The sequence below is a fragment of the Salvelinus fontinalis genome, chromosome 33 (genome assembly GCF_029448725.1).
Source record: "Salvelinus fontinalis isolate EN_2023a chromosome 33, ASM2944872v1, whole genome shotgun sequence".
In the NCBI taxonomy this organism is placed as follows: domain Eukaryota; kingdom Metazoa; phylum Chordata; class Actinopteri; order Salmoniformes; family Salmonidae; genus Salvelinus; species Salvelinus fontinalis.
This window is the reverse complement of record NC_074697.1, coordinates 12042723-12056755: the sequence shown is the minus strand read 5'-3', so window position 1 is coordinate 12056755 and position 14033 is coordinate 12042723. Positions and strand designations below refer to the sequence as shown.

The 14033-nt window shown below is 44.4% G+C and overlaps 1 protein-coding gene across 1 annotated transcript in view; it reads left to right on the top strand.

Moving 5' to 3' along the window:
• Positions 1 to 7110, top strand: part of LOC129831724 (GDNF family receptor alpha-4-like) — a 512247-nt gene extending 505137 nt beyond the window's left edge. The window contains exon 9 of the mRNA XM_055895115.1: positions 3277 to 7110. Within this exon, the coding sequence (XP_055751090.1) occupies positions 3277 to 3420 (144 nt within the window). The 3' untranslated portion in view covers positions 3421 to 7110. The remainder of the gene's footprint in view (positions 1 to 3276) is intronic.
• The last annotated feature ends 6923 nt before the right edge of the window (positions 7111 to 14033 follow it).

The following is a 14033-nucleotide window of genomic DNA, read 5'->3' as shown; positions in this document are numbered from 1 at the left end:
TGTCTTTATTCTAAACGTACAACTCAACAGGTCTGTCTTTATTCTAAACGTACAACACAACAGGTCTGTCTTTATTCTAAACGTACAACTCAACAGGTCTGTCTTTATTCTAAACGTACAACTCAACAGGTCTGTCTTTATTCTGTCTTTATTCTAAACGTACAACACAACAGGTCTGTCTTTATTCTGTCTTTATTCTAAACGTACAACTCAACAGGTCTGTCTTTATTCTGTCTTTATTCTAAACGTACAACACAACAGGTCTGTCTTTATTCTAAACGTACAACACAACAGGTCTGTCTTTAATCTGTCTTTATTCTAAACGTACAACTCAACAGGTCTGTCTTTAGTCTGTCTTTATTCTAAACGTACAACTCAACAGGTCTGTCTTTATTCTGTCTTTATTCTAAACATACAACTCAACAGGTCTGTCTTTATTCTGTCTTTATTCTAAACGTACAACACAACAGGTCTGTCTTTATTCTAAACGTACAACACAACAGGTCTGTCTTTATTCTAAACGTACAACACAACAGGTCTGTCTTTATTCTGTCTTTATTCTAAACGTACAACACAACAGGTCTGTCTTTATTCTGTCTTTATTCTAAACGTACAACACAACAGGTCTGTCTTTATTCTAAACGTACAACACAACAGGTCTGTCTTTATTCTAAACGTACAACTCAACAGGTCTGTCTTTATTCTGTCTTTATTCTAAACATACAACACAACAGGTCTGTCTTTATTCTAAACGTACAACTCAACAGGTCTGTCTTTATTCTGTCTTTATTCTAAACGTACAACTCAACAGGTCTGTCTTTATTCTGTCTTTATTCTAAACATACAACACAACAGGTCTGTCTTTATTCTGTCTTTATTCTAAACGTACAACACAACAGGTCTGTCTTTATTCTGTCTTTATTCTAAACGTACAACACAACAGGTCTGTCTTTATTCTAAACGTACAACACAACAGGTCTGTCTTTATTCTAAACATACAACACAACAGGTCTGTCTTTATTCTAAACGTACAACACAACAGGTCTGTCTTTATTCTAAACGTACAACACAACAGGTCTGTCTTTAATCTGTCTTTATTCTAAACATACAACACAACAGGTCTGTCTTTAATCTGTCTTTATTCTAAACATACAACACAACAGGTCTGTCTTTATTCTGTCTTTATTCTAAACGTACAACTCAACAGGTCTGTCTTTAATCTGTCTTTATTCTAAACGTACAACTCAACAGGTCTCTCTTTATTCTAAATGTACAACACAACAGGTCTGTCTTTATTCTGTCTTTATTCTAAACGTACAACACAACAGGTCTGTCTTTATTCTGTCTTTATTCTAAACATACAACACAACAGGTCTGTCTTTATTCTAAACATACAACTCAACAGGTCTGTCTTTATTCTAAACGTACAACACAACAGGTCTGTCTTTATTCTGTCTTTATTCTAAACGTACAACTCAACAGGTCTGTCTTTATTCTAAACGTACAACACAACAGGTCTGTCTTTATTCTGTCTTTATTCTAAACGTACAACTCAACAGGTCTGTCTTTATTCTGTCTTTATTCTAAACATACAACTCAACAGGTCTGTCTTTATTCTAAACGTACAACTCAACAGGTCTGTCTTTATTCTGTCTTTATTCTAAACGTACAACTCAACAGGTCTGTCTTTATTCTAAACGTACAACTCAACAGGTCTGTCTTTATTCTAAACGTACAACACAACAGGTCTGTCTTTATTCTAAACATACAACTCAACAGGTCTGTCTTTATTCTGTCTTTATTCTAAACGTACAACTCAACAGGTCTGTCTTTATTCTGTCTTTATTCTAAACGTACAACTCAACAGGTCTGTCTTTATTCTGTCTTTATTCTAAACGTACAACTCAACAGGTCTGTCTTTATTCTAAACGTACAACACAACAGGTCTGTCTTTAATCTGTCTTTATTCTAAACGTACAACACAACAGGTCTGTCTTTATTCTGTCTTTATTCTAAATGTACAACACAACAGGTCTGTCTTTATTCTGTCTTTATTCTAAACATACAACACAACAGGTCTGTCTTTATTCTGTCTTTATTCTAAACGTACAACACAACAGGTCTGTCTTTATTCTAAATGTACAGTAAATGCATTACCAACAGGAAATAGCCGGTGATGTCCGGACAACTTGCAGATTACAGGAAATAGCCGGTGATGTCCGGACAACATGCAGATTACAGGAAATAGCCGGTGATGTCTGGACAACATGCAGATTACAGGAAATAGCCGGTGATGTCTGAGCAACATGCAGATTACAGGAAATAGCCAGTGACGTCTGAACAACTTGCAGATTACAGGAAATAGCCGGTGATGTCCGGACAACTTGCAGATTACAGGAAATAGCCGGTGATGTCTGAACAACTTGCAGATTACAGGAAATAGCCGGTGATGTCCGGACAACTTGCAGATTACAGGAAATAGCCGGTGATGTCCGAACAACTTGCAGATTACAGGAAATAGCCGGTGATGTCCGGACAACTTGCAGATTACAGGAAATAGCCGGTGATGTCTGAACAACTTGCAGATTACAGGAAATAGCCGGTGATGTCCGGACAACATGCAGATTACAGGAAATAGCCGGTGATGTCCGGACAACTTGCAGATTACAGGAAATAGCCGATGATGTCTGAACAACTTGCAGATTACAGGAAATAGCCGGTGATGTCTGAACAACTTGCAGATTACAGGAAATAGCCGGTGATGTCCGGACAACATGCAGATTACAGGAAATAGCCGGTGATGTCCGGACAACATGCAGATTACAGGAAATAGCCGGTGATGTCCGGACAACATGCAGATTACAGGAAATAGCCGGTGATGTCTGGACAACATGCAGATTACAGGAAATAGCCGGTGATGTCCGGACAACATGCAGATTACAGGAAATAGCCGGTGATGTCTGGACAACATGCAGATTACAGGAAATAGCCGGTGATGTCCGGACAACATGCAGATTACAGGAAATAGCCGGTGATGTCCGGACAACATGCAGATTACAGGAAATAGCCGGTGATGTCTGGACAACATGCAGATTACAGGAAATAGCCGGTGATGTCCGGACAACATGCAGATTACAGGAAATAGCCGGTGATGTCTGGACAACTTGCAGAGTAGTGCTGTCTTTTTGTTTAAACATGTCCCTTCCCTTCTCCCCAGATGAATGAAATAAATGTTAAACTGCTCTTTCCTAACAGTGTTTGTGTCTCCACGTGCAGGTGAATGAGAAGGATAGACTGTGGGGTGATGATGGTGAAGAATCCAACCTGATGGACCATGGAACTCCTCCTCTCCACCTGTCTGCAGTGAGCTGGACCCTTCCACTGGGCCTCTCGCTGCTGCTGCTGCTCGGATACCAGTAGACCCTGGTCTGGGCCTGGCCTAGCTCTGGGGCTCCATAGACTACACTTCAGACGGACTTACCTAGGGGTGGAGAGAGAGAGAGAGAGAGAGAGAGAGAGAGAGAGAGAGAGAGACAGAGAGAGAGAAAGAAAGAGAGATGTAAATGTGTAAAGGAAGAGGAAGGGATTTTCCTTCTCTCCTCTTTACTCCGCCCTCCACAAACCACTCATCTCTCCTCCTTACTCCACCCTCCACAAACCACTCATCTCTCCTCCTTACTCCGCCCTCCACAAACCACTCATCTCTCCTCCTTTCTCCACCCTCCACAAACCACTCATCTCTCCTCCTTACTCCGCCCTCCACAAACCACTCATCTCTCCTCCTTACTCCACCCTCCACAAACCACTCATCTCTCCTCCTTACTCCGCCCTCCACAAACCACTCATCTCTCCTCCTTACTCCACCCTCCACAAACCACTCATCTCTCCTCCTTACTCCGCCCTCCACAAACCACTCATCTCTCCTCCTTACTCCACCCTCCACAAACCACTCATCTCTCCTCCTTACTCCACCCTCCACAAACCACTCATCTCTCCTCCTTACTCCACCCTCCACAAACCACTCATCTCTCCTCCTTACTCCACAAACCACTCATCTCTCCTCCTTACTCCACCCTCCACAAACCACTCATTTCTCCTCCTTACTCCACCCTCCACAAACCACTCATCTCTCCTCCTTACTCCACAAACCACTCATCTCTCCTCCTTACTCCACCCTCCACAAACCACTCATCTCTCCTCCTTTCTCCACCCTCCACAAACCACTCTTCTCTCCTCCTTACTCCTCCCTCCACAAACCACTCATCTCTCCTCCTTACTCCACCCTCCACAAACCACTCATCTCTCCTCCTTACTCCGCCCTCCACAAACCACTCATCTCTCCTCCTTACTCCACCCTCCACAAACCACTCATCTCTCCTCCTTACTCCGCCCTCCACAAACCACTCATCTCTCCTCCTTACTCCACAAACCACTCATCTCTCCTCTTTACTCCTCCCTTCACAAACCACTCATCTCTCCTCCTTACTCCTCCCTTCACAAACCACTCATCTCTCCTCCTTACTCCACAAACCACTAATTTCTCCTCCTTACTCCACCCTCCACAAACCACTCATCTCTCCTCCTTACTCCACCCTCCACAAACCACTCTTCTCTCCTCCTTCCACCTCATCTCTTTTGGTGACCTCACAGTAGAACCTCATCTCTTTTGGTGATCTCACAGTGGAACCACATCTCTTTTGGGGACCTCACAGTGGAACCACATCTCTTTTGGCGACCTCACAGTGGAAGCTCATCTCTTTTGGTGACCTCACAGTGGAAGCTCATCTCTTTTGGCGACCTCACAGTGGAACCACATCTCTTTTGGTGACCTCACAGTGGAACCTCATCTCTTTTGGTGACCTCACAGTGGAACCACATCTCTTTTGGTGACCTCACAGTGGAACCACATCTCTTTTCGTGACCTCACAGTGGAACCTCATCTCTTTTGGTGACCTCACAGTGGAACCACATCTCTTTTGGCGACCTCACAGTGGAATCACCTCATCTCTTTTGGTGACCTTACAGTGGAACCTCATCTCTTTTGGTGACCTCACAGTGCCCCTGGAAAGGAAGAGAGGGTACCCCATTTCCTCTACGATCCTGAGATTCTACCCCTCCATATACACACAGACAGACAGACATGTTCGACTCTACCTATCCTACACTATGTACAGTATATGTAAGCTTCAGTGCAGGACTGATTGTTGAAGGTGTTTTAAAAGTGTACAGAGGACAGAAAGAGCAGCTGTTTTCTCTGGGACACTCAGATCGGCTGAACTCTCTGTCAGAACGGAGCGACCGGGTTCTAACAGCTCCAAAACATTCACAACATTCCTCCATCATGTAATATATTAACGTTCTGAAGACTCTCCTCCGTCAAAACCAACTGTCCTGATAGACACAGCAGCACATTATCAGAACAGAGAATTAGCCTGCGTCTCAAATGGCACCCTATTCCCTATACAGTGTACTACTGTTAAATAGGGAATAGGGCCCTGTTCAACAGTAGTGCACTCTATAGGGAATAGGGTTCCATTTGGGACACATTTTTAAACTCCGTCTTCAACCAAAGTCAACCTAAGTCATAGTTTAATCACTTTGTTACCAGCCACACTAAGTCATAGTTTAATCACTTTGTTACCAGCCACACTAAGTCATAGTTTAATCACTTTGTTACCAGCCACACTAAGTCATAGTTTAATCACTTTGTTACCAGCCACACTAAGTCATAGTTTAATCACTTTGTTACCAGCCACACTAAGTCATAGTTTAATCACTTTGTTACCAGCCACACTAAGTCATAGTTTAATCACTTTGTTACCAGCCACACTAAGTCATAGTTTAATCACTTTGTTACCAGCCACACTAAGTCATAGTTTAATCACTTTGTTACCAGTCACACTAAGTCACAGTTTAATCACTTTGTTACCAGCCACACTAAGTCATAGTTCATAACTACATAAGAGGAGAATGTCTACAGCATGCTGTTAAGTAACCTTTTACTAAACCGTTTGGTTCTGTATAGTAATGTATAGTAATGTTTAAGTTACAGACATCGAGTAGAGCACCTTTCTGTTGTCATGACATTCTTTACAGGGTGAAATGAAGAAGATTGTAGTGTGTCCTTAAAAGCACCCTATTCCCTATATAGTGTAGGGCCCATAGAGTTCTGGTCTAAAGTAGTGCACTATATAGTGAATAGGATGCCCTTTGGGACCAGGTCGAGACTTGTACCTGGGATTCCCTGATAATGTTGATATTGAAAGGAACTGTTTAATATGTTTAGAGAAAAGGTGAATTACACAGTAAATATATTTTTTACGTTTGTGGATTTCACCACACCAAAAAAAAAATATATATATATATAACATGTTTTGCCATGTGGAGATCCTGGGGAAGACGGATGATATGGATGGTTCTTAGAGAGACTTTTCACACTTCCCATGTCCCATGTGTCAGCCTACCTCTCACAGGGAACCATTCCCCACATGGGACAAACAGAACAGAGAGCTTCTTTTCAAAAAGCACAGCTCATATTTGTGAGTCAGCCATATTTGTTATCATGTTTAATATTGATACTATATTGATACTAGTGATGAGAGACAGCGGTTGGGTGGACGTGGTGATCAGTGACTCAACTTTAAAAAACCTTTCCCCCCCCCATAGCACAGAACACAAAAAGCACAAAAAACACAAAAATAAAAATAGCACAAAAATCTGGTAATTTTCCCCGAAATTCCCAAAACTTCATTTTGGAAGATTCCTGGAATCAGAAGGAATTCAAAATCCTCAAAGCAGGATTTCAGGAAAACCTGATCATTTTGTCTCGTAGTCTAGTCAAGTACAGACTAAAACAGAAGCTCCTGGAAGCCTCTGGCTGCATACAAAATGGCACCCTATACCCTACACACTGTAGTGCACTACGTCAGATCAAAACCCTATGGACCCTGGTCAAACGTAGTACACTATGAAGTAAAAAGGCTGCCATTTGAGAAGCAGCCTAAAACAGTTGAATATGTCCTGGATATGTCCTCAGTCTTCATCACTAGTTATTTTTTTGCCCTGTTCCGATTGGTTTGTTGTGTGATTAAAAAGAGAGTGAATCAGTCAGAGGGTGTGTCCTGCTGTTCTTCTGCACCGACACAGAGACGACAGACTGACCTGCTGTTCTTCTGCACCGACACACAGAGACGACAGACTGACCTGCTGTTCTTCTGCACCGACACAGAGACGACAGACTGACCTGCTGTTCTTCAGCACCGACACAGAGACGACAGACTGACCTGCTGTTCTTCAGCACCGACACAGAGGCGACAGACTGACCTGCTGTTCTTCAGCACCGACACAGAGACGACAGACTAACCTGCTGTTCTTCTGCACCGACACAGAGACGACAGACTGACCTGCTGTTCTTCTGCACCGACACAGAGACGACAGACTGACCTGCTGTTCTTCTGCACCGACACACAGAGACGACAGACTGACCTGCTGTTCTTCAGCACCGACACAGAGACGACAGACTGACCTGCTGTTCTTCTGCACCGACACAGAGACGACAGACTGACCTGCTGTTCTTCTGCACCGACACAGAGACGACAGACTGACCTGCTGTTCTTCTGCACCGACACAGAGACGACAGACTGACCTGCTGTTCTTCTGCACCGACACAGAGACGACAGACTGACCTGCTGTTCTTCTGCACCGACACAGAGACGACAGACTGACCTGCTGTTCTTCAGCACCGACACAGAGACGACAGACTGACCTGCTGTTCTTCAGCACCGACACAGAGACGACAGACTGACCTGCTGTTCTTCTGCACCGACACAGAGACGACAGACTGACCTGCTATTCTTCAGCACCGACACAGAGACGACAGACTGACCTGCTGTTCTTCTGCACCGACACAGAGACGACAGACTGACCTGCTGTTCTTCTGCACCGACACAGAGACGACAGACTGACCTGCTGTTCTTCTGCACCGACACAGAGACGACAGACTGACCTGCTGTTCTTCAGCACCGACACAGAGGCGACAGACTAACCTGCTGTCTGCTCCTCTCTCGCTCTGGGGGCTTCTTGTCCCTCTGGTTCCTGATTGGACGATCTCATACGTCACTCCCAGTCCCTGACAGATAATGCCAGATGACACTGTACCGTGGAGTGACTTTACCTCCAGTTTCTCTGACGTTTGTTCCAGAAAGCAGGATTACTAAGTTAGCCAGCTATGTAATTGTCTAAAATTGCTTGAAATAACTTAATGTAATATACTTAAAATTGGCAAGGTATAATTGACTCGGAAACAACATCCAATACCCACGTTTATCTTTCTTAATAACCTCTTAGATGTTAAATGGCGACATTTTGATTTCCACCTAAATAGACCAAAAGGAACTGCTATTCATGTGTAATCACATGACATGCCCATATTTGGTATATTTTAGAAAGAAGATATCTGGGAGATTATGAGGAAATGATCAGAAGATAATAACCTAGTTCAGAATACACAAGATCAAGCAAACACAAAAATAACAGGTGAATTATTGATGACTAGAGCTGGAAACACATCAGATGGCTTCCACAACATGTGAACAATATCAGAAAGAAAGAAATCGGGATTGATAGACCTAACAACTAGAAATGGGCAGATGTTGTAGTAAGTGGTGTCACGTGACGTTTCCAAGTGTCCCTAAACCTCTCCAAAGTGGCATATGTCTGTAAATTAGATCATTCCAGTGCTATTACATATTTGCAATCCCTAAATCCCTAAATGCTATTTGTTCAGTATAAAAACACAATTTCTACCATATCAACCTCTCTCAAACATTGTGGTGGAGCCTCCCGAGCGGTGCAGTGGTCTAAGGCACTAGAGATTCTGGGTTCGAGTCCAGGCTCTGTCGCAGCCGGCCGCGACCGGGAGACCCATGGGGCGGCACACAATTGGTCCAGCGTTGTCCGGGTTAGGGGAGGGTTTGGCCGGCAGTACTACGTCATACTGAGAGAGACTTTACCACAGTACTGGGTCATACTGAGAGAGACTTTACCACAGTACTACGCCATACTGAGAGAGACTTTACCACAGTACTACGCCATACTGAGAGAGACTTTACCACAGTACTACGTCATACTGAGAGAGACTTTACCACAGTATTACGTCATACTGAGAGAGACTTTACCACAGTACTACGTCATACTGAGAGAGACTTTACCACAGTACTACGTCATACTGAGAGAGACTTTACCACAGTACTACGTCATACTAAGAGAGAGACTTTACCACAGTACTACGTCATACTGAGAGAGAGACTTTACCACAGTACTACGTCATACTGAGAGAGAGACTTTACCACAGTACTACGTCATACTAAGAGAGACTTTACCACAGTACTACGTCATACTGAGAGAGACTTTACCATAGTACTACGTCATACTGAGAGAGACTTTACCACAGTACTACGTCATACTGAGAGAGACTTTACCACAGTACTACGTCATACTGAGAGAGACTTTACCACAGTACTACGTCATACTGAGAGAGACTTTACCACAGTACTACGTCATACTGAGAGAGACTTTACCACAGTACTACGTCATACTGAGAGACTTTACCACAGTACTACGTCATACTGAGAGAGACTTTACCACAGTACTACGTCATACTGAGAGAGACTTTACCACAGTACTACGTCATACTGAGAGAGACTTTACCACAGTACTACGTCACACTGAGAGAGACTTTACCACAGTACTACGTCATACTGAGAGAGACTTTACCACAGTACTACGTCATACTGAGAGAGACTTTACCACAGTGCTACGTCATACTGAGAGAGACTTTACCACAGTGCTACGTCATACTGAGAGAGACTTTACCACAGTACTGCGTCATACTGAGAGAGACTTTACAACAGTACTGCGTCATACTGAGAGAGACTTTATCACAGTACTACGTCATACTGAGAGAGACTTTACCACAGTACTACGTCATACTGAGAGAGACTTTACCACAGTACTACGTCATACTGAGAGAGACTTTACCACGGTACTACGTCATACTGAGAGAGACTTTACCACGGTACTACGTCATACTGAGAGAGACTTTACCACAGTACTACGTCCTACTGAGAGAGACTTTACCACAGTACTACGTTTTACTGAGAGAGACTTTACCACAGTATTACGTCATACTGAGAGAGACTTTACCACAGTACTACGTCATACTGAGAGAGACTTCACCACAGTACTACGTCATACTGAGAGAGACTTTACCACAGTACTACGTCATACTGAGAGAGACTTTACCACAGTACTACGTCATACTGAGAGAGACTTTACCACAGTACTACGTCATACTGAGAGAGAGACTTTACCACAGTATTACGTCACACTGAGAGAGACTTAACCACAGTACTACGTCATACTGAGAGAGACTTTACCACAGTACTACGTCATACTGAGAGAGACTTTACCACAGTACTACTTCATACTGAGAGAGACTTTACCACAGTACTACGTCATACTGAGAGAGACTTTACCACAGTACTACTTCATACTGAGAGAGACTTTACCACAGTACTACGTCCTACTGAGAGAGACTTTACCACAGTACTACGTCATACTGAGAGAGACTTTACCACAGTACTACGTCATACTGAGAGAGACTTTACCACAGTACTACGTCATACTGAGAGAGACTTTACCACAGTACTACGTCATACTGAGAGAGACTTTACCACAGTATTACGTCACACTGAGAGAGACTTTACCACAGTACTACGTCATACTGAGAGAGACTTTACCACAGTACTACTTCATACTGAGAGAGACTTTACCACAGTACTACGTCCTACTGAGAGAGACTTTACCACAGTACTACGTCATACTGAGAGAGACTTTACCACAGTACTACGTCATACTGAGAGAGACTTTACCACAGTACTACGTCATACTGAGAGAGACTTTACCACAGTACTACGTCATACTGAGAGAGACTTTACCACAGTACTACGCCATACTGAGAGAGACTTTACCACAGTACTACGTCATACTAAGAGAGACTTTACCACAGTACTACGTCATACTGAGAGAGACTTTACCACAGTACTACGTCATACTGAGAGAGACTTTACCACAGTACTACGCCATACTGAGAGAGACTTTACCACAGTACTACGTCATACTGAGAGAGACTTTACCACAGTACTACGTCATACTGAGAGAGACTTTACCACAGTACTACGCCATACTGAGAGAGACTTTACCACAGTACTACGTCATACTAAGAGAGACTTTACCACAGTACTACGCCATACTGAGAGAGACTTTACCACAGTACTACGTCATACTGAGAGATACTTTACCACAGTACTACGTCATACTGAGAGAGACTTTACCACAGTACTACGTCATACTGAGAGAGACTTTACCACAGTACTACGTCATACTGAGAGAGACTTTACCACAGTACTACGTCATACTGAGAGAGACTTTACCACAGTACTACGTCATACTGAGAGAGACTTTACCACAGTACTACATCATACTGAGAGAGACTTTACCACAGTACTACGTCATACTGAGAGAGACTTTACCACAGTACTACGTCATACTGAGAGAGACTTTATCACAGTACTACGCCATACTGAGAGAGACTTTACCACAGTACTACGTCATACTGAGAGAGACTTTACCACAGTACTACGTCATACCAGACGAATGTCTACCTGCTTGAACGCCAATAACTCAGATACACATGAAAACATGAAATGACCCAGGGAATCGATAGAACCTCACTCAGAGATGCACAAAAAATAATATAAAATAAAAATGGAGGGACGTTTCCTTTAATAATCCTGCTTTCTGGAACACCCAACAGCTCTCTTCCAGGTGGAGGTGGGCGTTAGTTTGTCACCTCGTCAGCATCGTGATGAAGATGTCTCTCTCCGTCTGTCTGTCTCTACTCCTTGAATGGCTGAAAGAGAAGAGTCACCGTGTTCAGACTCCTCAATCTTCACAGCACCAAGTCTCACCAACCTCCGCCTCCGTACCATGAGTCACCTTGTCACCGTGTCCCTCCCCCTTTTCCATGAGTCACCTTGTCCCCCTGTACTATGAGTCACCTTGTCCCTCCCCCTGTACCATGAGTCACTGTGTCCCTCCCCCTGTACCATAAGTCACCGTGTCCCTCCCCCTTTTCCATGAGTCACCTTGTCCCCCTGTACTATGAGTCACCTTGTCCCTCCCCCTGTACCATGAGTCACTGTGTCCCTCCCCCTGTACCATGAGTCACTGTGTCCCTCCCCCTGTACCATGGGTCACCATGTCCCTCCCCCTGTACCTTGAGTCACTGTGTCCCTCCCCCTTTTTCATGAGTCACCTTGTCCCCCTGTACCTTGAGTCACTGTGTCCCTCCTCCTGTTTCATGAGTCACCTTGTCCCCCTGTACCTTGAGTCACTGTGTCCCTCCCCTTGTACCATGTGTCACCGTGTCCCTCCCCCTGTACAATGAGTCACCGTGTCCCTCCCCCTGTACCATGAGTCACCGTGTCCCTCCCCCTGTACCATGAGTCACCGTGTCCCTCCCCCTGTACCATGAGTCACTGTGTCCCTCCCCCTGTGCCATGGGTCACCGTGTCCCTCCCCCTGTACCTTGAGTCACTGTGTCCCTCCCCCTGTACCTTGAGTCACCGTGTCCCTCCCCCTGTACCATGAGTCACCGGGTCCCTCCCCCTGTACCATGAGTCACCGTGTCCCCCTGTACCATGAATCACCGTGTCCCTACCCCTGTACCATGCGTCACCGTGTCCCTCCCCCTGTACCATAAGTCACCGTGTCCCTCCCCCTGTACCATGAGTCACCGTGTCCCTCCCCCTGTACCATGAGTCACCTTGTCCCCCTGTACCATGAGTCACCGTGTCCCTCCCCCTGTACCTTGAGTCACTGTGTCCCTCCCCCTGTACCATGAATCACCGTGTCCCTACCCCTGTACCATGCGTCACCGTGTCCCTCCCCCTGTACCATAAGTCACCGTGTCCCTCCCCCTGTACCATGAGTCACCGTGTCCCTCCCCCTGTACCATGAGTCACCTTGTCCCCCTGTACCATGAGTCACCGTGTCCCTCCCCCTGTACCATGAGTCACCATGTCCCTCCCCCTGTACCATGAGTCACCGTGTCCCTCCCCCTGTACCATGAGTCACCATGTCCCTCCCCCTGTACCATGAGTCACCTTGTCCCTCCCCTTTTAAATCCAGAGGAATCATAACATTACATCCAGAGGAAACATAACATTACATCCAGAGGAAACATATCATTACATCCAGAGGAAAGATATCATTACATCCAGAGGAAAGATATCATTACATCCAGAGGAAACATAACATGACATCCAGAGGAAACATTACATGACATCCAGAGGAAACATATCATTACATCCAGAGGAAAGATATCATTACATCCAGAGGAAACATAACATGACATCCAGAGGAAACATTACATGACATCCAGAGGAAACATTACATGACATCCAGAGGAAACATAGCATTACATCCAGAGGAAACATATCATTACATCCAGAGGAAACATAACATTACATCCAGAGGAAACATAACATTACATCCAGAGGAAACATATCATTACATCCAGAGGAAACATATCATTACATCCAGAGGAAACATAACATTACATCCAGAGGAAAGATACCAATAGTACAGTAAATGAAGAGGAGCTTTCAAACGTCATTACTTCACTCTGACGTCATTGCTTCACTCTGTCATCACTTCACTCTGTCATCACTTCACTCTGTCATCACTTCACTCTGTCGTCACTCTGACGTCATTACCTCACTCTGACGTCATTACTTCACTCTGATGTCATTACTTCACTCTGATGTCATTACTTCACTCTGACATCATTACTTCACTCTGACGTCATTACTTCACTCTGACGTCATTACTTCACTCTGACGTCACTCTGACGTCATTACCTCACTCTGACGTCATTACTTCACTCTGACGTCATTACCTCACTCTGACGT